Here is a 26,954-nt window from a genome sequence, read left to right as displayed (position 1 = left end):
CATCCTGAGGGTGGCTTCTCCTTTTACACCTCGTAAAGGTCAGTGGTGATGTTAACATCTCAAAAGGTCGTTAAAAAAGATTATCTTGAATCCAAGCCTGCTTTTAAGCCATGGCTGTTTATCCATCGACCATATTGGCCTCCACAGATAGTGGCAACATAGCAGGACTGGATTTTTGTTCCTTGTCCAACCCTGAAACGTGAGGATGATCAGACAGTAAAAGGATTTGAGCCAATCCCCTTGACCTTATTGATTTTCTCTCCCTTTTCATTTCTATTCTCAACAGATCTTCTAAATGGAGCCCAGGAGAAGTGTGAGTTGCCGCCTTTGGATGGATTTCCTCACTGTGAAGGCAAGATCAAGGTAAATTAAGAGCACACACAAAACACTATCATGGTTGCTTACGCCTGTCACTGTGAATGTAATTGTCGGATGAATTAGAAAAACTTTAGGAATATTTTTTTTATTAATTAACTAAATTAGACAAACACATTTGAAATGATAGCTGATGTTTGAATTCATGTGGCATATAGATCTTCACCTGAATCATGAATTGTTTTGAGTTTTAAATTAGGGGAAGGGGAAATTCAACTCAAGCTTCGATTTATACATTGTGTTGTATACCACACATCGAACCAGGTCACACACATGCAGTCATCCAAAGAAAGATTGAGTGTAAAATAGCAGGCAAAGAGTGCTGCACCATTTTATATTGGGTGTTTGGGACAATGCCTTGCTTAAGGGGCACCATGACCGTTGCCTGCAAGCAGACAACTACCGTATTTTCACGACCATGAGGCGCACCGTATTAAAAGCCGCAGTCTCAGTTACGGGGTCTATTTCTGTATTTAACACATACATAAGGCACACCCTATTATTGGGCGCAGGCATGGTAATACGCTAGCTTAAAACATACGGTAGCATGCATGCACGCTAAAACAATGTTTTTAAAAAGGCAGCGGGAGCAAAACTGAGTTCGGTTGTTACTTTATTGAAGTATTTAACAATGTACTCACGTTATTTTTTTTATCAGTCCTCATCCACAAATCCATCAAAGTCCTCATCTTCTGTATCCGAAATGAACAGCTGGGCAAGTTCTCAATCAAACACGCCAGGTTCCCTCTCGTCATTGTCTGAGTCAGTCTCGTTACCGGGGGGCTGTTCAGCAATAATGCCTTTTTACGAAAGCTCGAACAACAGTGCAAGCAGACACGTGAGCCCAAGCATCCACAATGCATTCACAAATTGTGGCGTGTGTGTGTGTGTGTGTGTGTGTGTGTGTGTGTGTGTATATATGTGTGTGTGTGTGTGTGTATATATATATATATATGTGTGTGTGTATATTTTGGAGAAAATTTAAGACTTTTAAGTGCGCCTTATGGTCGTGAAAATATGGTAGTCGCAATTTTCCACAGTTTTGTCCACAGTGGGACTCAAACACGTATCTTCGGACTCCAAAGCCCAACTAAGCTATTGCCGCCCCATTCTTAATTACCCCCCCCCCCCCCCCGCTTGTTTTTATTTACTTAAATGTTTGTAATGTTGAGATTCATGCAAGTAAAAAAAATATTTTCACTCTTTACTTTGCTTTTAAATCCTTACCATAGTGGATGAAGGAGATGTGGCGCTCTGACTCGTGCTATACCAATTATGGTGTAGATGGATCCACCTGTTCCTTCTTCATTTACCTCAGTGAGGTGAGTATGCATACACTGCAAGGTTGACAGAAAAAATTCAAATGTTACAGGAGCAAGATTGGTAATTTTATAACCTAATGGCAATACACACTGAACAAAAATATAAACGCAACACTTTTGTTTCTGCTCCCATTTTTCGTGAGCTGGACTCCAAGATCTAAAACCTTTTCTACAGACACAAAAGGGCGTTTCCATCAAATATTGTTCACAAATCTGTCTAAATCTGTGTTAGTGAGCATTTCTCCTTTGTTGAGATAATCCATCCCACCTCACAGGTGTTGCATATCAAGGTGGTAGGGGGAGGCGTATGTTATGGGCAACGAACAGGTGCATTTTACAGTATTGATGGCATTATGAATGCACAGAGATACTGTGATGAGATCCTGAGGCCCATAGTTGTGCCATTCATCCACGACCATCACTTCATGTTGCAGCATGGCCCCATGTTGAAAGGATCTGTACACATTTCCTGGAAGCTGAAAACATCCCAGTTCTTGCATGGCCAGCATACTCCCCGGACATGTCACCCATTGAGCATGTTTAGGATGCTCTGGATCGGCATATACAACAGCGTGTTTCAGTTCCTGCCAATATCCAGCAACTTTGCACAGCCATTGAAGAGGAGTGCACCAAAATTCCGCAGGTCACAATCAACAACCTGATCAACTCTATGCGAAGGAGATGTGTTGCACTGCGTGAGGCAAATGGTGGTCACACCAGATACTGACTGGTTTTCTGACCCCCCCAGGCTCCCACAATCAAGCAAAACTGCACATTTCAGAGTCGCCTTTTATTGTAGCTAGCCTAAGGCACACCTGTGCAATAATCATGCTGTCTAATCAGCATCTTCATATGCCACACCTGTGAGGTGGGATGGATTATTTCGACAAAGGAGAAATGCTCACTAACACGGCTTTAGACAGATTTGTGAACAATATTTGAGGGAAATGACCTTTTGCGTATGTAGAAAATGTTTTAGATCTTTGAGTCCAGCTCACGAAAAATGGGAGCAGAAACAAAAGTGTTGCGTTTATAATTTTGTTCAGTGTATATCCCAATTTAGTATTTTTCCTTAAAATTAAATGAAATTAATGGCAATTTTCTCTTTTCTCCTTTTATTTTTAAAATGCCTTATATAGAAAACAATAAAATAAATAAAAGATAAATAAAATTTAACAATTATACGGTGGACAAATACATTTTCAAAATATCAGGTAATAGAACCAATTTTCAAGGAATCCAATAAAGAAATGAAGTTCAATAACTACAACAAAGTGCTTCAGGTAACATTCAAGTATGCCTACCAGTTAGCCAGTTAAAGTGCTAATAAATGAACTGTTTCAGAGGTTGAGTTTCAGGAACAGTTAATTTGTTCTGAAGGCCCTGGTGTACTCGACTGTCGTATCTACTGTAAGTCTTAGCACTAGAGGCACCATATGAAAGGATTATGTTGATAAAAACAAAGAAGAAATAAGAGCGGAAGAAGGAAGTAGAGCCGTGCGAATATACAATTAGTGTGGTTGCCATGTTAGCTCTGTGTGCTGAGCTATAAATAAAGTGAATAAAAAAGAAATGGAAGACTCTGCTTCTTGAGAATAGCTAGTGAACGCCGACCCGACTCTACAAGACTGAAAATTCTTAGCTGCGAGAAGTAATGTGAATCATCGACAAGTTTAACACACCTTGTGCCCCCTGACTCTGATTCCTGGGGCTGGTGCAGCCCTATCACTTCACCAGGCGCGGCTGTCTTTACGCCACCCATAGCGGTGGGCCCTCCCAGCCCGGCAGGAAAAAAGAAACTAAACTGGATTCCCCTCGCAGGGATGAGCCAAGAGGGAAATCTAAAATAATGGTATCAAGGATAGAAAGTTACACTATATCATGCGGTAATGTTTTTGTATCACAGTATAATATACAGTGTAGTATTGGCCCCCTTCACAAATTCCTATTCTTTTTTTATGCATACTTTCCCCTCTTAAGTGTTTAAGATCATGAAACAAATGTAAATATCAGACAAACATAACCCAAGTAAACATAAAAGGTTGTTTTTAAATTGTGATTTTATTTATTAAGGACCTGGCCCTGTCTGAAAAAGTAATGTCCCCCTAAACACAATAACTGGTTGGGCCACGCTCAGCAGCAACAATCGGAATCAGAATCATCTTTATTTGCCAAGTACAGTATGTCAAAAACACACAAGGAATTTGTCTCCGGTAGTTGGAGCCGCTCTAGTACGACAACAGACAGCCATTTGACAAAAAATACTTTTGAGACATAAAAACACAGAATGGAGTCACTGAGCAATGGAAGTTTACTAGTAATGCCGATAAATTTTATTTTATTTTTTATTTTATTTTTTTGACAATTGTACAAATGATGCAGTCCTCTTGCAATTCAGAGCAGTTTAAAATGACTAATAAAGCAATAGTCTGGTACGGTGACCATTGTGCAAATAGTGCAGAGAATTCAAGAAATGTAAGCAGTTTAAAGTGGCTAGCAGTGCGATACTCTGGAACAATGTCAATTGTGCAAATGTTGCAGATACTTCTCAACTGGAACGTTTTCCTGCTGCAGAACCCAAGTGCGTTTCAACTTGAGGTCACAAACTGTTGGCCAAACATTTTTCTTCAGCATTTTCTGGTAATTAACAGAATTCATGATTCCACCAATTACAGAATTTCATCCAGGTCCTAAAGGATAGAAGCACCCCCAGACCATCACACTACCACCACCATGTTCTACTGTTGGTATGAAGTTCTGTTTCTGAAATGCTGTGTTACATTTACTCCAGATGTAACGAGACACAACTTTCATCCCATCAGTCCTTAGAATATTCTCTCAAAAGTGGTGGGAATGATTCAGATGTCATTTAGTTAGTTAGTGAGATGGGCCTTTGTTCATTTTGGCCAGCAGTGTTTTTCTTCTTGGAACTCTGCCATGGATGACATCTTTGCCCAGTCTCTTCCTTACTGTTGAGTCATGAAGACTGACCTTAACCTCAGCAAGGCTTTAGCTGGGTTTTGTTGTGACCTCCTTGATGAGTGTTCGCTGTTTCTCCATTTGAGGATAATGACTCTTACCGTGGTTCGCCGGAATTCCAACCCTTTCCAGACTGATAGATGTCAATTACTTTATTTCTCAACTGTTCTTGAAGTTCTTTTGATCGTGGCATTTTGTTACATCATTTGGAGATCTTTTGGCTGACTTCATTTTGTCAAACAGGTTCTATATATGTGATTTCTTGATTGCACCGGTCTGGAGGTAATCAGGCTTGGGTGGTGGTCAGTGAAAATCAACCAAAAAATACGATTAGCCACAGTTAAGTCATGATTTAACAAGCAGGGGTCATTACTTTGTCAGATAAGGCCAGGTAGCTTAGATTTTTTTTTCTTTAATAAATAAAATTACCATTTATTAAAAAAAAAAAAAAAAAAAAAAGGCATTTTATGCTTACTTGGGTTAGTTTGTCTGATATTTACATTTGTTGAATGATTCTAAAACAAAAGTCACTGACGGTGTAGTAGTACACTCTCCTGACTTTGGTGCGGACAGCGTGGGTTCAGTTCCCATTCAGTGACGGTATTAATGTGAGTGCGAATGGTTGTCCGTGTCTATATGTGCCCTGCGACTGGCTGGCGACCAGTTCGAGGTGTCGTCCACCTTTTGCCTGTAGTCAGCTGGGATAGACTCCAGCGCCCTGCTACCCTGACCAGGATAAGCGGTGTTGAAAATGGATGGATTCTAAAACAAAGTGGGGAAATTTAAGAAGGGGGCCAATCCTTTTCCACGGCATTGTATACTGTGTCATAATATCGTACAGGTCGTGGTGTAACCTCTCAGTGGAACCTTGGTTTACTAAAAAATCAGTTCAGGAACAAGTTTTCTCAGAAAAATATTGCTTGAGTTCATGAACTATGCTTCCTAATATCCATGCGGATGTTGAATTTATGCTTTTTCTCACATGGCCTAAACGGTCATTTGATCCATGTGTCAATTATTTCACGTGTGTTTTATGTTTTTTGCTGTAAATTAACCCTAAGTCTGGCTCCCAAGAGAGTGATAAGTGCAAGTGATTGTGCTATTAAGAAGTCCGAGAAAGTCGAACCATTGCAGCAGTGCCTTTTGAGTTCTTGCTAGCGGGGTTGGGCGCATGCCGCCATGTACTGTTTTAATTCAGTTGTTTCTTGAGAGGTGAAAACTTCGCTTCGCAAGAGGGACAGCGTTCTGTAACTATGACGGTGGAAATGCAGCGGGCTGATCAGTCACTGCTTGCACACGAAAGAGGTCGCCACTGTACAGGTTTTAGGAACGCAACCCCTGCTGAAGGTGGACTGCCAGGAAAGGAGGAGAAATAGACTGTACTCCCGTGGCCATGCCATTTAAAGGCACAACACACTATAGGGTACTATAGGGTATGCGTGTGTGTGTGTGTGTGTGTGTGTGTGTGTTTATATATATGTTTGTGTGTGTGTGTGTCACTTTTGGCCTAGTTACACTTCACAAAGCAGTTTCTTTACATTCTGTTTTATGTTTTTATATTTATATGTTACATGTATGATTTTCTTTATTCAAAGCATAATTAAAAAAGTGGTGGGTTTTTTGGGGAGGTTGAACGGTTTAAAAAAAATTGCCATTTCAATGGGGAAAGTTGATTTGAGATACAAGTTTTTTGAATTATGAGCATGATCACGAAATGAATTAAACCCGTAAGTCAAGGCACCTCTGTAGTAAGGAAAACCAGTGTGTCTCCTTTGTTCGACCTGCCCCCCCTGTGTACTGGTAAAACCTAAGGTAGCCAATTTCTTCTTTTTGTGTGCCTGTTTGTGGTTTGGGGACGGGAGGTAACTTTATACTGTATTATATTATTAAATATAACTTCACTGTCTACTAGGGTTGGCACGGTACAGATCACCCACGGTACGGTCGATACCTAGGTTTCAGGCCACGGTTCAGTACATTTTTGGTATGTTTTGTACATAAAGAGAAGAACTTTTTTCTCAAAATGATCTCTTCATTTTTGCTTATCAGCAAAAACAGCATTTTGTGGTCTAATGCATAATATAACTTATTTTAAGTTACCCTATATTAAAACTCTTAACTCTTTTGAACACTCAAAAACACTACTTGTGTAACAGTTGTATTAAGTGTAGGTCAATTGGTCATGCCTGCACCCCACTCTGCAGACATGAGCATTTTCATTAAGTGACCAAAGTACACATCTTTGACCACAGAAAATGGTTGCAAATATTCCTACTGCACTGGTTATTTTGCAAACTACTTTAACACAAAATCGCCCCACCCTCCTTTTGTAGTTATTTAAGTAGCGAGTCGTATTTGTAAGGGATGACCACTTAATTAGGGATAGCAAGGAGGATCGCAGCCCATCTTGTTGTCTGTGTTTTGCGCTGTTAGTGGAAGAGGCAAACAAACATGAGGTAATGAAATAAATGGATCAGTCCGATTACTTGGTGAAAACCCAGAAACCGCATAAAAGTCATGTTTTCTTTTAGTTGCCCCAAGTTCCTAGCCCTGGCACAAAACTGAAATACCACAGTTGATAAGGGTGTGTTTTACCATGCAGCGGGTACGGAACACTTTTGTTGGCAGGGGCAGTGCCATCTGCCCCTCACCAGGCATCTGCGCGGGCACGCATGAAGGAAACTTGGTTCTGTGGTGGGATGTTGCATTATTTCCTTACATTTTATTGGAAAAAATTGCTTTGTTTCAGAAAATTTTCAGTTTGCAAACAGTCTCAGAACAAGTTACATTTGTGAACCGAAGTTCCACTGTAGTTATTTGATTAGGTTGATTTGACTTAATAGACCTTGCTTTGGCCAAAATCTATTTATATGCTGAAAATTTATGATTAAAGTGTTGAGCCTGAAACCCTGAGTAAGTATACTATATGATTAGGAAGTGTGTCCCAATATTTCAGCTATGGCTGTACCTCTGCTGGTGTCCCAATTCTAATGATATACAGTATGTGCTGAAAATACAGACATCTTGTTCTTCAGAAATAGAAGTAGGATGAATGACAACAAAAGCGGCAAAAATCCCTCTACCCTTTCAGATGAGGTACTAGGTTTAGTTTTACACAGTTTAATATTATAAAGAAATGAAGATACTGTATGTCAGCTGTCTCTCCACCCACCGCACCAAATTGGGCTCTACTCATATGTCACAGTTGCCTTGGAAGAAACGGCCTCAATCTGCATCTAAACCTATCAGCGCTTTCACAAACTAGCACGTTCAGGTTCAACTAAGAAGCCTGTGTCTTGGATAATTCATGGTAGGAGACTGTCCTATTAACGTAGTGACGAGGCGATTGAGCAAGGACAGCATTTTGTGATGGATGTCAGCGATGAATGGCAGTCAGTCAGCATCTGGATCATTGTCTTTAATTAGGTGGAGAACTGGTGTCCTCATCTGCCTTGGAGGACAAAGCGCTTGAATGAAGACATGGACAGGAGGGGGCAGGTATGACACACACAGAATGTTGCTTTTATAGAGAATCCTCAGTTCTGTTAGCAATTACCTGTTGCCTCATAAGAAAACTAATACCGTAATTTCCCATGTATAATGCGCACCCCCAAAGTTGACCTCAACATTCTGGAAAACCCTTCTACCTATGTATAATGCATTTTTACAATGCATGATTTTGCTTCTACCCATATGATCAAAATATGAAGTATTAGCTGTATTGTGTTAGTTTTTTCAAATAATTATTCTGAAGTTAAGCACTTTATTTGAACACGTAATACTTTGTATTTACTTGCTCTTATTTTGAAATTCACAGCCCTACTTTTATTTAGTAAATGAGAAAAAACACAGTTGTGGTCATATGTTTGATTACCAAGGCAGAATTTGTAAGATTGGTACAATTCTTTAAAGAAAACATAAAGGGCCAGGCGAAACACGTATTTATTTTAATGGGTTTCAAATTAAACTTTCAAACATTTCAGAAAAGCATTATCATAAGATAAAACATAACCATAAAGAAATTAATAATGGTTGTTGTTCAGTCATCAGTCGTATTTATAAAAAAGAAAAAACAAATATTCATAAATTCTGCCAGGGTATGGCACAACTGTGCAGATATGCAGTCATACGTATCCCTGTCATATTTGGGAAAAAAAGTGTTGGCTACACCTTTTTCATAAACTCTAGGTGGCGGTGGCATATTAGAATGAAAGTTTACACTTTTCTCATAACCTCTCGGTGCCGGTGGCATATTGGAATGAAAGTGTACAGCCTTTTCATAACCTCGATGGCGGCATACATTTATAAAATGTGACCGTTTTTTTTCTTTTCTTTTCATTTTCCCCTATACCTATGTATAATGCGTACTATTGACTTTTGACAATTTTTGGGGGGGAAATTTTACATTATACACGAGAAATTATGCAAACTCTCTTGCAGTTGAAAAGTGATTCAAAAGTACCTCTAAAAGCTTTGATGTTGATCAGTCTTTGGTAAGTGATTGTCTATAAATTTACCCAGGTAAGGCAATTGAGAACATTATTCTCCTTTGGAAATAAATAGAGAAATTGAGAAAGTTCAGCACCGTTGCTACTCTACATTGGAGTGGCCACCCTGTAAAAATGAATGCAAATGCACAAAATGTTTACTGAGGTGAAGAAAAATACTAGTGTATCGGCTAAACACTTAGAGAAATCACTGGTACATGCTCAAATCTGTATGGGGGAATACTTTACCTATTTTGCGTGGCCTCAGGTACCTACGAGCTACAGCTAACGCTGCTAAATACGATGCTGAGCCACCGAGGCGAACATTAATTTTGCGTGTTGTGTCAACGCAAGTTATTAATCATCATCTGACAAGCATTGTTATTGCTAAGGGAGGACGAGGAGTAATAAATATGAGAAAGACAAAGAAGCCATGCTAACTGCTAAGCAATAGTTTACATGAAGTCACAAAACACCAAATGTAAATGATTAGGTGATACAGTACACCTGCCGCATAGGTCTGGCTGGAACCGCGTGATAGTTTAGAGTAACCAAGTTTGAAGACCAAAATAGCAAGCAAATTAATAAGTGTCTAGAGAGAAATTACTGTAATAGAATGAAACCAGAAACCAGAAATGAATTATGTCACCGCTAGTCTGCCATGTGACTTGAGAAAAAGGGCCTATAAGTTATAGTATATATAATAATAATAATAATAATAATAATGAATATTAAGAACTTTGGAGAAGAGATGGCAGTGTACATTGTTCTATGCAAGTAATGGCACAAACCTCCTCTTCTCGTTAGAGAGAGTCTTTTCTGGTTTGACATAAATGGCTTTTGTCACACCTCTTTCAACCCAGCGGTTCTACCTATCCAGAATTTGGACGTCATTGTCTACAAAAGAATGTCACTTCTTTCTGAGTTGCAATTGAACTGCTGACTCTGGCCCAGAAGAAACTGTTCTCTAATGTTGTGCCATGCGCTTGTGTCAAGGTTGCTTATTCCAATGTAGAGGTCATTGCACTCCTCACTATACTGCACTCCACAAACAACACTTCTGACTTTGCTAATAGGGATTATGTATTTGAGGTTAACCATCTTTTGCCTGGGGTTGTTGGTGGATTTGAAATGTATTGGTATTTTACATTTAAAGAAAATCTTCTGACAAAATGGCCATGTAACGGACCACCACATTCCGTCTCCTGTTTCGACCCTCAGGCTCGGGTGTAGTGGACCGTCTTCTGACAGATTTTACAAAGGCCCAGTTAGGATACCCACAGTTAATATGAGCCTTCATGATATGGTCTGATTCATCTCCCTTTTGTTGTTAGTGGTAGTGATCTTCTCTGCTCTGTCTTTGAGAGGTCTGAGTGGGTGATGGGAGTCAAAGAGTAGGCACTGGTCTGTGTCTTGGCCACATACGGTGCCACCAGAAACACCCCTTCACGTTTTCCACATTTGTCTATGTTACAGACTTATTCGAAAGCTGTTTTTAGTATCTGAATCAGAATCATCTTTATTTGCCAAGTATGTCCAAAAGACACACAAGGAATTTGTCTCCGGTAGTTGGAGCTGCTCTAGTACGACAACAGACAGTCAATTGACAGACAGACACTTTTGAGACATAAAGACATTGACAAAAAACAGTCACTGAGCAATAAAGGGTTAATAGTTATCTGGTAATGCCGGTAAAAAAATGTTTTTCCTCTCGCACTTAGAGCAGTTCGAATGACTAATATTGCAATAGTCCGGTGCAATGACCATTGTCCAAAGGGCGCTGAGACTTCAGGTAGTGTATGCAGTTTAAAGTGACGAGTAGCGCGATAATCTGGGACAATGTTGATTGTGCAAATGTTGCAGATACTCCTCAATCAGTGTGCAAATGGAGCAGATGCTACTCTGGCATGAGCGGCCAGTATTGGTCAACAACAGATATGCAAATAGTGTAGTGTGGCGAGACTACTACAGTGAATGCACGAGTAATATCTAATTGGAACTCAAGTCAAAAAATTGCCAGCATGTTGTAATGGAATTGTAGGTTAGGTGTTTAAGAAGTTGATTGCAAGAGGGAAGAAGCTGTTGGAATGTCTACTAGTTATAGTTTGCATTGATCGGTAGCTCCTACCTGAGGAAAGGAGCTGGAAGAGCTGGTGACGGGGATGTGGAGGGTCCGAGAGGATTTTGCACGCTTTTGCCTTAGTTCTGGCAGCGTGCAAGTCCTCAAGGGTGGGTAGGGGGGTACCGACAATCCTATAGTTTTCTTTAAAAAAAAATATCAGAATGACAAACTAAAATTATATTTTCAGACAGTTGTGCACTGTGGAGCAGCAGCACAACAGCCCTGATGCTGCCACCACCATGCTTCACAGTGGGGATGGGGTTAGCCAGGTGATGAGCACTGCCTCTTCTTCTCCATATATGACGCTTGGAATTCAGGCCAAAATGTTCTATTTTGGTTTCATCTGTCCTTTTGGCAAACTCCAAGCGGGCTGCCATGTGCCTTTTGAGTGGCTTCCATCTGGCCACTCTACCATAAAGGCCTGATTGTTGGAGTGCCTCAGGAATGGTTGACCTTCTGGATGGTTCTCCTATCTCCGCAAGGGAACACTGGAGCTCCGCTTTAGTGACCATAGGGTTCTTGTTCATTTCTCTGACAAAGGATCTTCTTCCCCGGTTACTCAACTTGGTCGGACGGCCAGATGTAGGAAGGTCCCAGTGGTTCCAAACTTCTTCCATTTTCGAATAATCAAGACCACAGTGCTTCAATGCTGGGACCTTCAATGCTGCTGAAAATCTTTTGTATCCTTCCACCAGATTTGTACGTTGACACAATCCGGTCTCAGAGGTCTGCAGACAATTCCTTAGTCTTCATTGCTTGGTTTCTGCTCTGATATGCACTGCCAACTATGAGACTTTATATAGACAGGTGTGTGCCATTCCAAATGATGTTCAATCAACTGAATTTACCACACGTGGACTCCATTCAAGTTGTAGAAGCATCTCAAGGATGATCAGTGGAAATCAGATGCACATGATCTGAAGTTTGATTGTTATAGCAAAGGGTGTGAATACTTATGTACCTATTATGCTTGAATGTTTACATTTTTTATAAATGTATGCAAATGTCTGAAAATATGTTTTTACTTTGTCATTATGGTATATTTTATGTAGATTATTATTATTTTTAAAGAAAACTATACTCAAATCAGCTGTAGAATAAGTCTGTAACAGCAAAATGTGGAAAAACTGAAGGGGTGGGAATACTTTCTGGTGTCACTGTATTCATACTTTGGGGATCCAGTGTTTTCCCCTACATAGGCATAAATTTACAACCGCCCAGAAGATGAAACCAGAATCCCCCCCCCACCCCCCTTGCAAAAACATGCATGCTCATACTGTACAGACACAGGAAGAGCCTGTCTCTTTGGCTCACAGCTTTGCACCGTGTTTAGCCAGGCTAACGAGCTTCACTAGTGGCCAGATTGGCCAATCTCCAATAATGCATACAAAATGGGAGCGCGGCACAAGATTGTGTCGTGAATAATGATCTTATCCTTGTAGCAGTTCGTTCAAATCCCACTGCGTGTTTCTCTGGGCTGACCAGCTTGTGCGCAGACCCATGGTATACACGCTGGAAAATAGGGCCCTATTTCACTGTTGAGGGTGAGTCAATAATCCCTCTCTATTCCCTCAAAGTGCATCAACTGTGCTGATCCCTCCATGGTGGGGAAATTTTTAATTCAGGCCCAAATTTTAATAGGTTGCACGGAAGTGATTTACTATCATTATGGGGGATGCTAATGGCCTGCCGCAACCGTGTTCTAGCCCATATATGTGACGATTCTCTTCCTGTCGTTCACTCGGTCTTCTCAGAAATGAGAGTAAGTTCGAATGTGTTTCTGCACAGTTAAAAGATGTATTAATGTATTTACATTGTCACCTTACTTTACACTGTATGATGTCAAGCCATTTCAATTAAGTCCGTGCCTCATGTATATTATACATGGATATATGTACACAAATATTTTTGGCATCAATATTGTTTCACGTGTTTAGGCGGAGATCCGGACCAGTTTTGAGGAGCTATACCGTGTCATGTCTCAGCGGGAGGAGTTCCGCTGGATGATGCTGAGGATCAAGCGCATGGCTGAGCCGTGGGTCAGTGCTATTCGATCGTTGGCTGCCAAGCAGAACCTGACCAAACGGAGGCGAAAGAAGGTAGCATACTGGTCCAATCTGCTGGGGGGCTTTGAGTCATGCAAATTACGATACTGTAATTGTAAACTGTATGTAGCATTGGTGTGGTTTACACACACCACTCTTATGGACTGTCCCTCATTCTCTAACTGTGAATTTGAGGGCTGCTCCAGGTTTGAGCATATATGTTGAAAGAATTGTTGCGCACGGGAGATTTTGTTTTCTAATAATGCATTAAAGCAAACAACAGAATCTATTTCAACCGCTCTTATCGTACAATAAATCTGAGTACCTTTAGGGAACCCATAAAATATCAATATCAACACCATACAACGTCCTGATCTGACACTGATGAGCATGCAAAGCCTTCATTTTTTGAGGCAGCAGCACCAACCCACAAATCCACTGTGCTGCTACTCATCACTGTCCAATGCTAAACTAATAATTTTCTCAAACCATTCATCCATTGCTTCCACTTATCCGGGGTCGAGTTGTTGGGGCAGCAGCTTATGCCGGGAAGCCCAGACCTTCATCCAGCTCCTCCAGGGCGGATCCCAAGGCATTGCCAGGCCAGACGGGAGACTTAGTCACCCCAGTGCGTTGTGAGCCGTCCCTGGGGCCTCCTGCTGGTGGGAAGTGCCTGGAACACCTCACCAGAGAGCCGTCCCAGGGACATTCTAACCAGATGCCAAAACTAGCTCATCTGGTTCTCCTCGGTGCTGAGAAGCAGCAACTGTTCTGAGCCCTTCCTGGATCCCTGAGGTTCTCCCCCTACACCTAAGGGAGAGCCTGGGCACACTGCAGCGGAAACAAATTTCAGCCGCTTGTATCCTTGATCTTGTTCTTTTGGTAACAACACACAGCTCGTGACAATAGGTGAAGGTGGGAACGTACATTGACCAGTAAAACGAGAGCTTTACCTTTTCGGCTCAGCTCTTTCTTCATCACTACAGACCGATGCAGAGTTGTTCATCACTACAGACGTGCCACCAATCTGCCTGTTGATCTCCCACTCAATTCTTCCCTCATTACTGAACAAGACACAAGCGAGCACTCCATCCTTTTCCGACTGAGGACTATGGCCTCAGATTTGGAGGTCCTGATTCCCATCCTGACTGCTTTACATTCTTTTTTTTCTTTTTTTAATACGTCTGCATGTTTTGGTGTGGCTTATGCCAAGACTGAAAAGAAAACAGCATTTTTATATCTTGCATTTTATTCATGTGATTGTCCTCTCTGCCCTCTCTAAAGTTCAAAAACAAAAGTAAAACTAAAGTAAACAAATATAAAACCCACCATTTTTAATTCTTTATTATTTGAAGCTAAAAAAATCTAACATCCAGAAAGGATGTGATACACCATATGAGAAGCAAAGCAATACAAGGACAGGCAGAAACATAAAGGTAAGAATTGAGCAATAGACTAATTTGTACTACATACAGGTTCATCCCCTTCAACCCTAAAACCTGTAGTCCTCACATCCATACATAGAGCAGTAGTGGCCGAAAACACTTATACAACATCGCAGTGGTTGCTGATATGTTGGGCTAAGATACTTGGGCTAAGGTACTCGGCCCATCCTGCCCCCACACTAGGCAAACCCCCAGGACACAGAAGTCAAGGAGTTACTGAGGCCCTTGCACCAAAGAACCGCCGGGGATCAAGAAACCCACCCCATCAGGCACACCACAAGGGCAATGGGCAGGTCTGTGTCAAGTAACCTCCAGAACCAACCCAACCCCTCTCCACCCTCACTTACATATTGGTAAATGGTCTGCACTTATATAGCGCTTTATCTACACTATCACAGTACCCAAAGCGCTTTACAAAGCCTCACATTCACCCACTCACACACACATTCATACACCAATGGGCGGCTGCTGCCATGCAAGGTGCTGCCAGGCCCACTGGGAGCAAATTAGGATTCAGTGTCTTGACCAAGGACACTTCGACATGCGGACTGTCTGACCCAGGATTTGAACCAGCTACCCTTCGGTCACTGGCCGACCCGCTCTACCTACTGAGGGGGTCCTATACGAGGGCCAGCAGGGACACTCAGGTCAGCAGTCGGAGGGGACCTGGCTGAAGGCCTTGGCGGAGTCCAACCCTTTCTAAAAATGAATCCAACGTACTGCCGTCAATGCAGACCAAACTCTAACACCGGTCGTACAGCGACCCCCTACATGAGCCGCCGAGGGACACAGTCAAGCGCCTTATCCAAGTCCACAAATCACGTTAGACTGGTTGGGCAAACTCCTTGCACCATCCAGGACCCTGCTGAGACTGTTCCATGGCCAGGGCAAAAAACACACTGCTCCTAATGAATTTGAGATTTGACTTCCCAACAGACCCTTCGTTCCAGAAGCCCCGAATAGACCTTACCTGGGAGAATGAGTTGTGATCCCTGTAGTCAGAACAGACTCTCTGGTCACCCTTCTTAAAAAGGGAGACCACCTTCTCAGTCTGCCAATCCGGAGGCACTCTCCCCGATTGTGTGATGTTGCAGAGACGTGGCAACCATTCTGAAAGCCGTCCTTACTTGTATGGCTTTCATCAAAATTACAAATGATGATACTGTACGTCTGTACTTGTACGCATTCTTGTAAAAATGATTTAACTACGACACAGATACCACTTCACCAGCCTGACATTTATATTCTGCCCTGCCTGAGCGTGCGGTGTGCAATTTGGCAGAAAACAGTTCTTCATTAAGTCTACATGTGCTTGCTTCAAGCGAGCCTTCGCCTCGCGTTACTCGCATGAGTAGTTTGATCACGGAAGTTATTAATACACACCGAACAAGCATTCGCTTCATTTGCGCCACATTGATATGCTCCTCCCAACTCGGTCCTCTTCAGCAGGTCGTCGGCACGCTCACGTCCGATGACGGTCTGCTCTGAGTGGCCACAGCAAGCGAGATGGCCCTGTCCCCAAGGCTGGTTCATTTATTTATTTTTTTCTACCTAGCTGTTCTCCGCTTCCAGACCCACCGCTGTGAGCGGCCATGATCAGAGAGACGTCGCAGACACTCAGTACAGTAAAAAGTTATTGTAAATAAATATAAAAAAGTATTGAAAATGTTTGAAAGTTTCACATTTTATCAAAATTTATCACGCCGGTGGGCTTGGTCCTAGCAACATTGTTGATGTACAGTGCTCATCATAGGTTTAGTTTTCATGAGCTATGAGGATTTAGTGTCTCAATCAAAATCTGTTGCCAAGAACAGTTTGACAAAAAAAGAAATTCTGTAGCAAAAATAGCATGTTCCAGACTCCAAAGACTTGTTTTGTATTCCTCAGTTAACACCGCAGCCATGCCACTATCTCTCTCCCAGTGCTCTATGTACAATCGACAATGTTCCAACTACGGGGGGATCACACTCCTCAGCCTCCCTGGTAAGGTCTATTCAGGGGTGCTGGAGAGGAGGGTCTGTCGGGAAGTCGATCCAGGAGGAGCAGTGTGGTTTTCCTCCTGGCCGTGAAACAGTGGACCAGCTCTATACTGTCGGCAGGGTCCTTGAGGGTGCAGGGGAGTTCGCCCATGTGTTTTGTGGACTTGGAGAAGGCGTTCGATCGCGTCCCTCGGGGAGTCCTGTGGGGGGGTGCTTTGGGTGTATGGGTACCGAACCCCCTGATACGGGCTGTTCGTTCCCTGTACGACCGGTGTCAGAGTTTGGTCCGCATATCCGGCAGTAAGTCGGACTCGTTCCCGGTGAAGGTTGGACTCCGCCAAGGCTGCCCTTTGTCATCGATTCTGTTCATAATCTTTATGGACAGAATTTCAAAGCACAGCCGAGGCGTAGATGGGGTCTGGCTTGGTGGCCTCAGTAGTGCATCTCTGCTTTTTGCAGATGATGTGGTTCTGTTGGCTTCATCAAGCCGTGATCTCCAACTCTCACTGGAGCAGTTCGCAGCAGAGTGTGAAGCGGCGGTGATGAGAATCAGCACCTCCAAATCTGAGACCAAGGTCCTCAGTCGGAAAAGGGTGGCGTGCCCTCTCCGGGTCGGGGATGAGATCCTGCGGAGGAGTTCAAGTATCTTGGGGTCTTGTTCACGAGTGAGGGAAGAATGGAACGGGAGATCGACAGGTGGATCGGTGCAGTGTCTGCAGTGATGCAGACTTTGTATCGGTCCGTTGTGGTAAAGACGGAGCCGGAAGGCGAAGCTCTCAATTTACCGGTCGATCTACGTTCCTACCCTCACCTATGGTCACGAGCTGTGGGTCGTGACCGAAAGAACAAGATCCCGGATACAAGCGGCCGAAATGAGTTTCCTCCGCAGGGTGTCCGGGCTCTCCCTTAGAGAGATGGTGAGAAGTTTGGTCATCCGGGGGGATCTCAGACTAGAGCCGCTGCTCCTCCACATTGAGAGGAACCAGATGAGGTGGCTGGGGTATCTTATTTGGATGCCTCCCTGGTGAGGTGTTCCGGGCACGTCCCACCGGAAGGAGACCCAGGGGACGACCCAGGATACGCTGGAGAGACTACGTCTTTTGGCTGGCCTGAGAATGCCTCGGGATCCGCCCGGAAGAGCTGGATGAAATGGCTGGGAAGAGGGAAGTCTTGGGCGTCCCTGCTAAAGCTACTGCCCCCACGACCCGACCACGGATAAGCCGTAGAAACTGGATGGATGGATGGCTGGATGGATGAAAGTAACCAATGAAAATCAGACATTGCTTTTGAATTGTGGATCAAGAGAATTATCGTTCATAAAAAAAAAAAATAATAATAAAAAAAGCAGGCGTGGACAAAAATGATGGTACCTATAATATTTAGTTGCACAACCTTTTGAGGCAGTCACTACAATCAAACGATTTGTAACTTTCAGTGAGACTTCTGCACCTCTCATCAGATATTTTTGCTCACTCTGAAAGTTATCCTAATCCTAAAAGACGTGCCTACGTGGCGGCCATGTCGAATGGTGGCCACCCACAGAGAGAGAGAGAGAGAGAGAGAGAGAGAGAGAGAGAGAGAGAGAGAGAGACGTGGCGCGGCACGGTGTTAACGCTGAGGAATACAAAAACAAATCTCTGGAGTCTGGAACATTCTATTTTTGGTACAGTAACATTTTATCTGTCAAGCCGTTCTCCTTTTGCAATGGATTCGGAAATAGGAAGCACAGAAATTCCTCGCGGCTCATGAAAGCGACTCGCCTATTATGTGTACTTGTATGTCTACAATGTCATCATGACCAAGCCCACCGGCGTGGTAAGTTTGGATATAATGTGAAACTTTCAAAAGGTTTTTGTGTTCTGTATTTATTTACAAGTGCTTCAATGTAACGAACAATCGGCTATATCAAAAGGCCCCCCGCCCCTATTAGTCCGTTCTATCGAGATTCCACGGTACGCAACTGTTCCATGTCCATGTGTATTCCATGTCCAGCATTATCTAATATAAGACATATAATCCTATTGCACAGCATTTTAATATCATGTAAGTTGCGTCTTTGTGAAATAAAGAGAGATATCCAACTTAACTGTCCCAGTTGCAAGGATCAAATGACTGCAGGAGTTGCCTTTTGACGTCAGCTTTATTTTTAAAGCCAAAATATATACGGCATACGACTACTCTTCATTTCACCATGCCTCAACTGCAGTGGTTCGGCTCGAGTTACATTCAAGGCACACACAAGAAAAACGGTGCATGAATGATGCCTTCACTTACAATTCAGAAACATCGGTATTAGACAAAAGAACAGGAAACCTAGTAAAAATAAAAAAAAATTAAAATGAGGGGTGTCTACAAACAAAACAAAAAATAACTAATTTTATGAAAAGGATGACCACAATCTTCCCTGAAAAGTCATGTCTCTCACATAACATGAGATTTTGCTTCCAAAATTAATGACTTGCATACAACAGTCCACTTCATACTGCAATGCAGAATTTACGAGGGCTCATAAATTCACAAGGTTATTTAATGTCTTCATTATAACACTTTTGAAAAGGTTCCAACTAATGTATTTAGTTGTAATTTTTTGTATTGCAAATTTTGAAAGCAGCTTCATTATTTAAAATCTAGCGAAGTCCCTTGTTATGTCGAGTAACCCGATGCCTGTTTTGATGATTTCTACTTTTGTTTGTAGTCTGCTTTATTTTTCACTTTTTGTTTGCTTCAGCATTTACTTTTAAGATGTTTGTAAATACCAAGTGGCTGCAGATGGAAGTTTGCAATAGCAATAGATATTAAATGACTAATTCGTATTATTAAATGTTTCTGTAAATTAATAGCTTTCTGCTTCTTTGTCTTGAATCATATTTTAGATATTATATTAATTTGTGTTAATGTACAGTATACTGTATATCTTGTACATCAGTGTTCTTCCTTTATCAGCTGATATATAGGGTATTGGCCAATATATTGGATGATCGCATATCAGATATCAGCTTTTTTTTAGCCCCCTATATCGGTCAGGCTCTAGTTTTTAACCAATATTTGAATTAATTAAAACACATTTAAGTGTCGTTACTTGGTATTGGTGAGCCGAGTACACAATACTTGTGCTCGTATTTGGTCTGTAAAAAAAAAAAAAAGTAGGATCAGTGTATGCCTAATAGTAATATTATAAGAACAATAATGCCTTTGTTTTATATAGTGCTTTTCAAGGGACCCAAAGATGCTTTGGAAACTGGTGGGAAGTTAGCATTTCTATTTTTTTTATTTTACTTTTTTCTCCTGCTATAGATTTACATTGTACCTTTTGTCATGGGTTACTTATTAGATTTCCCTTTCTCTCATGTCAGGTCCTGGTGCACTTGGGTCTGCTGACCAAGGAGTCAGGCTTTAAAATAGCAGAAAATGCCTTCAGCGGTGGCCCGCTGGGCGAGTTGGTCCAGTGGAGTGATCTCATAACCACACTGTATCTGCTTGGTCACGATGTCCGCATCTCTGCCTCCCTGGCTGAGCTCAAAGAGTAAGTACATAAAAGTACACACATGGACAAAATTGTTTGCATCCTACCTTGAAAGAAATAACCTCACAGTGGTCACTGAAATGACTGCAAACATTTCTTTCCAGTATCATGCGGCGGGTGATGGGGAATAAGTCCAGTTGCCCTACTCAAGGTGACAAGGTTGTTGAGCTCATATACATTGACATTGTGGGCCTCACCCAGTTTAAGAAGACACTTGGACCTTCATGGGTCCACTATCAGTAAGTACTTATTTTTTTTTACATTAAATGGGCCTATCACTGTCAGAACAAAGGGTTGGGTTTTTTGTTGTTGTTGTTTTTTTATCCTCCCCCAATACCCATGCCAAACCAGTATTTTAAAACGGTACCAGCGGCTGAAATAAGTATTTAACACGTCACCATTTTTCTCACTCAATATACTTCCAAAGGTGCTATTGACCTGAAGATTTCACCAGATGTTGGAAACAACTCAAGTCTTCTTTTCCTTTCGGCTTGTCCCTTTAGGGGTCGCCACAGCGCGTCATCCTTTTCCATGTAAGCCTATCTCCTGCATCCTCCTCTCGAACACCAACTGCCCTCATGTCTTCCCTCACGACATCCATCAACCTTCTCTTTGATCTTCCTCTAGCTCTCTTGCCTGGCAGCTCCATCCTCATCATCCTTCTACCAATATACTCACTATTTCTCCTCTTGACGTGTCCAAACCATCGACGTCTGCTCTCTCTAACTTTGTCTCCAAAACATCGAAACTTGGCTGTCCCTCTGATGAGCTCACCTCAACATCTTCATTTCCGCCACCTCCAGCTCTGCTTCCTGTTGTCTCTTCAGTGCCACTGTCTCTAATCCGTACATCATGGCTGGCCTCACCGCTGTTTTATAAACTTTTCCCTTCATCCAAGCAGAGACTCTTCTGTCACATAACACACCTGACACCTTCCTCCACCTGTTCCAACCTGCTTGGACCCATTTCTTCACTTCCTGACCTCACTCTCCATTGCTCTGGACGGTTGACCCCAAGTATTTAAAGTCCACCACCCTTGCTATCTCTTCTCCCTGTAGCCTCACTCTTCCCCCACCACCCGTCTCATTCATGCACATATATTCTGTTTTACTACGGCTAATCTTCATTCCTCTGATGCAGTTCCACCTCCACCTTAAATCGTCTGTCACACCTACAGCACACCTCACCACTGTTCTGCTGCCCTCGTACGTGTCCTGTATTATTCTAACATACTTCTCTGCCACTCCAGACCTCCGCATGCATTACCACAGTTCCTCTCTGGGTACTCTGTAATAGGCTTTCTCTAGATATACAAAGAGACAACGTAGCTCCTTCTGACCTTCTCTGTGTTCACTACAGCCATTTGCATCCATTTTGCAAAGTCTTCCACAGTCTGTCCCTTTCAAAGTTCCTTTCCTCGATGCTGTACTTACCCATCACTTCTTCCTCACCCCTATTTCCTTCACCAACATGTCCATTACAATCTGCACTAATCACGACTCTCTCGCTGTCTGGGATGCTCAGAACTACTTCGTCTAGCTCCTTCCAGAATTTCACTTTCACCTCTAGGTCACATCCTAACTGTGGGGCATAGCCACTAATCACATTATACATAACACCGTCAATTTCAAGTTTCAGCCTCATCACTCAATCTGATACTCTTTTCACCTCCAAGACATTTTTAGCCAACTCTTCTTTTAAAATAACCCCGACTCCATTTGTCTTCCCAGCTACACCATGGTAAAATACTTTCAACCCTGCCCCTAAACTTCTAGCCTTACTGCCTTTCCACCTGGTCTCCTGGACACACAATATATCAGCCTTTCTCCTAATCATCATGTCATCCAACTACTGAGATTTTCCTGTCATAGTCCCAACATTCAAAGTCCCCACATTCAGTTCTAGGCTCTGTGCTTTCCTCTTCTCCTTCTGCCGAAGAACCCACTTTCCACCTTTTCTTCTTCTTCGACCCACAGTAGCTGAATTTCCACCGGCGCCCTGCAGCTTGACGGCGCCGGTGGCGGATGTTGTTAACCCGGGCCACGACCGATCCGGTATTGAATTCTTTGGATGAACGCTCATATTTGTTTGGCAAAGCAACTGTCTGCATTTATCCGGGCTTGCACTGGCTTGTGCCCCCCATAGGGCTGCATTTTGGAAACAACTCAAGTAATCCATGCATACAAAGAAAGTAGAACAAATAAGCTCAGAAATTAAGTTGTGTGTAAAAATGTGAAATGACACCGGGAAAAAGTATTGAACAAGCCAACTGGTATTTATTTATCCCAACATCTGGTGAAATATTCATGTCAATAACACCTTTGGAAATATATTTAATGAGAAAAATGGTGACGTGTTAAATACTTATTTCAGCCAATTTATCTACTTTAAAAGCTATACAACAATCTTCATAGGTCCATGGCCACCATTATATTGCTTCAAGGAGGCTGTGGAAAGATTGGTAAATTACCACCAACTTTGTATTATTATTATTATTATTATTGTTGTTGTTGTTATTATTATTATTATCATCCATCTTACCCTTATCTGAGGTCGGGTCACAGGGGCAGCAGCCTAAACAGAGAAGCCTAGACTTTCTTCTGCCCAGCTACTCTTTCAGAGGGATTCTGATACCAGGTCAGCAGGGAGAGAGAGAGTGGAACAGAGGAGCTAGAGGCTAGGACCTAGGAAGTTCTATATTTGGAACTTCCTAGGAACTTTATATATTAAGTGGGATAACATTCCATCCATCCATCCATTTTCAACACCGCATTTCACAAAATGACAGCCTATTTACTCGACAAACCTTACAAATACAGTAGGTGCTTGGTTTGCGTATAGTAACCATGAGCCATAACAAGTAATCTTTTAGTATTAAATACTGCCCAAATCCAACAGACACTCAGCACAATATGTACATTTAAACTAATCAAGATATGATGAAAAGAGAAGATTATTTAATTTTAACAAGTTCTGCTCGATTCACAATCCAGCTGGTACACACCAATTTTCAAACATCACCATCGAACAGCTATTGGACTTTCACAAAGGATACGTCAGACGTCCCTCGATTTAAGCAAACTCTTGAATGCTCCTCCATGCGCGTTTAAGACAATTGAGAAAATAATATACATTGAGATGAGGACAATTTTGAAGCTCAGCGTCTCACCGCGTCACTGCTTTGATTTTATTAGTGTTACTCCTTTTGACGTTACTGCTTTTCCCAAAATTGGCAGTTACACTGCTCCTTCTGTTTATAGTTTACATCCAACGGTGTACAGAATTGTGGCCAATATACTGTACACGTTGTGGAGCATGGTACACATAAAGATTTTTAAAATCAGATTTTCTTTTAAATGTGATATAAAAAAACTTCACAGAGTGCTCTTGTAGCTCTTATGTGTGAACTACTTGAATTTACTAACACCCCCACATCCCTCCAGATTCCTCTTGACACACCCCACGCTACAGGATAATCTGTTAAAATAATCTTTACAGCCATTAGATAATCGTGCTTTTTGTTGACTTTGGGTGGAAGGGGGGAGTTAGCCTGACAATTTGACAGATTTTGTGTAGGCTTTATTTGCAAATAAGGTTTTGACAACGTCATCCTTGCCAGAACCAAAAACTGACCGACTATCATATGGATGGACACAAATACCTTTTGTTAAATGATTTAACTGTAGCAGAGGTCTGCACTCCACTGAGTGCTATTCAAGTTAGTTCTTATGTTGTACAAAATAATGAAACAGAAATAGAGTTTTAGTAACAATATGTACAACATAATACCAGCAACAACCGAACTATCCAGTTTGGTTTTATGCTGTATTACTGTAATCCAACAAAAATGTTAGCTATTGGCGACTACTCAATATACGTGTGCAGTAGATATATGGGGCAAATATATAGCACTGATAGTTTCAGAGGGGGGAGGTAATGTGTAAAAGAGGAAAGGGATGCAGCATTACAGGTAACCATGCACAAGCAGAAAGGTATAATACGTATCATTATGCCATTACTACAGAAGCTTATTTTGTCAGCACATTTCATGGAGCAATGTGCAGAAATGACAATATGCAGCATATACCGCGGATAAAGTACTAAAGGCAGTCACCCAAACATCTATCCTTTTCACATTTTGGGTCACATTTAATCCCCATTGTTGAAGAATAGGCCCATGATGACAAGCAACTGACCTTTAAAGCCGCATCTTGTATTGATTTAAACGGATGCCTACATACAACCACACTGTTTGACTTTTCTTTTGGTTTTATAGATTATGTGCACCCGGTCCTTGATGCACTTCCAATCTCGCTAATGATAAGCAAATTAGTTACCTGTTAACTTCCTGCTCCATTCAGAACAGCTGGAAAATTAATGGCCAGAAACACTTGAGTGCTTTAACTGCCAGAAAAATGAGTAAGTATAATATGTAAGCTTTACACGATCAGGATGTTTGGGACCGATCAGAGAGTTTAAAAAACTGATCACCGATCCGATCACAAGATGGAGCAAGGTGTCTATTTAAATGACCTGTTCACTGTATATACTTGTGTACATAATTGCTCAAAAATATATATTTACAAGAAATAATGTATCTTTGTTCATCTATTTATGCCAGTGAGGCATAGTGACTGAATGAATGTTCTTCTGCGTCAGAGGCTCCATCAGCAGATGATGGCAGGAAGTACATACATTTTTGTTTGTTGGTGTGCCGTGAGATTTTTCAATTGTAAAATATGTTTCTTGGCTCCATAAAGGTTGGAAATCACTGCTCTCGTCAGATCTATTCTTATCAGTCAGGTCAAACCAACATTACAACATGACAGAAATAATGGGGGCTAACTCACTGTAATTAAATTACTTCACAAACACCAAAATTTTAGAGCATGATTCGACAGAACGCCTGCATGTTCGCTTACAACCATTAGTGGTAGCACTAGCTTGCTAGGCTACATAGCATTTTGTTGCCTGCTTGCACGCTGTATCGTATTTAAAGTACGGGAACATACATCAAGCAAGCCTTAAACGAACGTCATCTCCTGGTAACTACCGGTAACCACCACCACACGTTTTCCCCCATTTTGTTCTTATAATACAGTCGGCGCGATCCACTCTTGTTGTCATCGCCACGGTAACGAGTGTATCCGGTCGCATTTGAGTTGACAAGATAAAACCCAATGATCGTAAAAAACGGGATGCGGTGGTATCGGATTACAATATTTTATTGCAGTAGTCTGACATAGTGCAATCGTGAAACAGCAAATTTGTCGTGTAGTCTGATCCGGCCGGGCATTACGTGTTGTCTGTCTCAGACCTGTTGTCTGTCCCACACTGCCGACATAACTTTATTGGCCGTCAGATATTTAAAGTACTTCGTCAAAAGACACGCGACAAGGCTAAAAATAAACTAGCTTTTGGATTCAAATATACTGTGGACGATGGCGACGCGGAGTAAATGTCTTTTGCGGAGCCGATCAATGACGTCATTGATCAGATCGGGAAATTATGACATTAAAGCCGATCAGCCGATCAGCCGATCGCATAAAATGCTAAATATCGTCCGATACCGATCAGGCCGATCAGATCGGTGTAAAGTCTAATAATGTGAGGCATACTTCCTTAAGTTCCAGAAATTTATGGTTGGCAGTTAACCGGAAACTTAATTGCCGATCACTAGCAAGATTGAAAGTTACCGACCTGGTCCATTGTAATTTTGTCAAATTAAAAATTCTTTATCTTGGTCCTTAAAAAAGTGCCATTTTACAAGGATGTGTTGACTTTATACATCATTTGAAAACCATTTTTACGTCACGTTATGGCGCCAGTATCACGTCACCATCTGTTGAGGTAATCTGCTGAGACAAATGAGGGGGATGATTTTTTTGTTGTTGTTCTTGTTTCAGTTTTAGACCTTTCCCATCATGAATATGTCTCATAGGGTCTTCCGCAGTTGCAGCTGCACACCATCTGCCTGCCTAATTATTTTGATGAATTCTGACATTTCCCTGAACTCAGACTCATGATAAATCATTCACCATTTTTAAATTATTTTAATTGTCTTTAAATACATTTTTGGGCATATCAATAGGACTCAGCTGCCTTCTGAAAAACAGTAGGGCAAAATGCCAATGCCAGTGCTGTATAATTTGTCTATATTTTGTAAACCTGGTACCTGCAAGTGATCATTTAACTTCTACATCCTGATCATCCAACATAATAATGCAAGATAACTCTTGACCATCGATTCATGTTTGGCCGCTTACTGATTAGCCAGTGATGCTTGTTTAACAGCTTGAAGAAGGAAAACTTGTACTACACAAATACGCTTTAAATACTTTACATTAGGAGTGGCAATCACAGAGCAATTGGCAATTTAACTGACCAAGGGAAAACTTAATAAAAACAGTGGTGTTGCAGATCAAGCATGTGAAAGGTTATTGAATATGAAAATCTAAATCTAAAGAGTCCAGGAATTACACTGATACCTCAATTTAGTTTTTTTCCCACTTGTTACCATAGTCTACTTGAATAGGCCCCAGCTCACCCCTGAACAGGAAAAGTGGGAGAAAATGGATGAGTAGATGGATATTTTACCCCACCCCTTTCTTAGTCATTTGTAGTGTTGTGCTCCCACACAGCAGACCTATGCTCAATTCCTAGTCGTTGCCCAATTC

At 41.8% G+C, this 26,954-nt stretch overlaps 1 protein-coding gene across 1 annotated transcript in view; it reads left to right on the top strand.

The window, feature by feature from the left end:
* The window catches only part of mgat5 (alpha-1,6-mannosylglycoprotein 6-beta-N-acetylglucosaminyltransferase), a 122,288-nt gene that overhangs the window by 54,517 nt on the left and 40,817 nt on the right, over positions 1 to 26,954 (top strand). The window contains exons 4-9 of the mRNA XM_061691022.1: positions 287 to 363; positions 1,608 to 1,697; positions 8,103 to 8,174; positions 13,223 to 13,384; positions 20,108 to 20,277; positions 20,382 to 20,516. Coding sequence (XP_061547006.1) covers positions 287 to 363; positions 1,608 to 1,697; positions 8,103 to 8,174; positions 13,223 to 13,384; positions 20,108 to 20,277; positions 20,382 to 20,516 — 706 coding nt within the window. The remainder of the gene's footprint in view (positions 1 to 286; positions 364 to 1,607; positions 1,698 to 8,102; positions 8,175 to 13,222; positions 13,385 to 20,107; positions 20,278 to 20,381; positions 20,517 to 26,954) is intronic.

Source organism: Phycodurus eques, chromosome 1, assembly GCF_024500275.1.
Source record: "Phycodurus eques isolate BA_2022a chromosome 1, UOR_Pequ_1.1, whole genome shotgun sequence".
Classification (NCBI taxonomy): Eukaryota; Metazoa; Chordata; class Actinopteri; order Syngnathiformes; family Syngnathidae; genus Phycodurus; species Phycodurus eques.
Note: the sequence above shows the minus strand (reverse complement) of the source record. Positions and strands in the feature narration are given on the sequence as shown.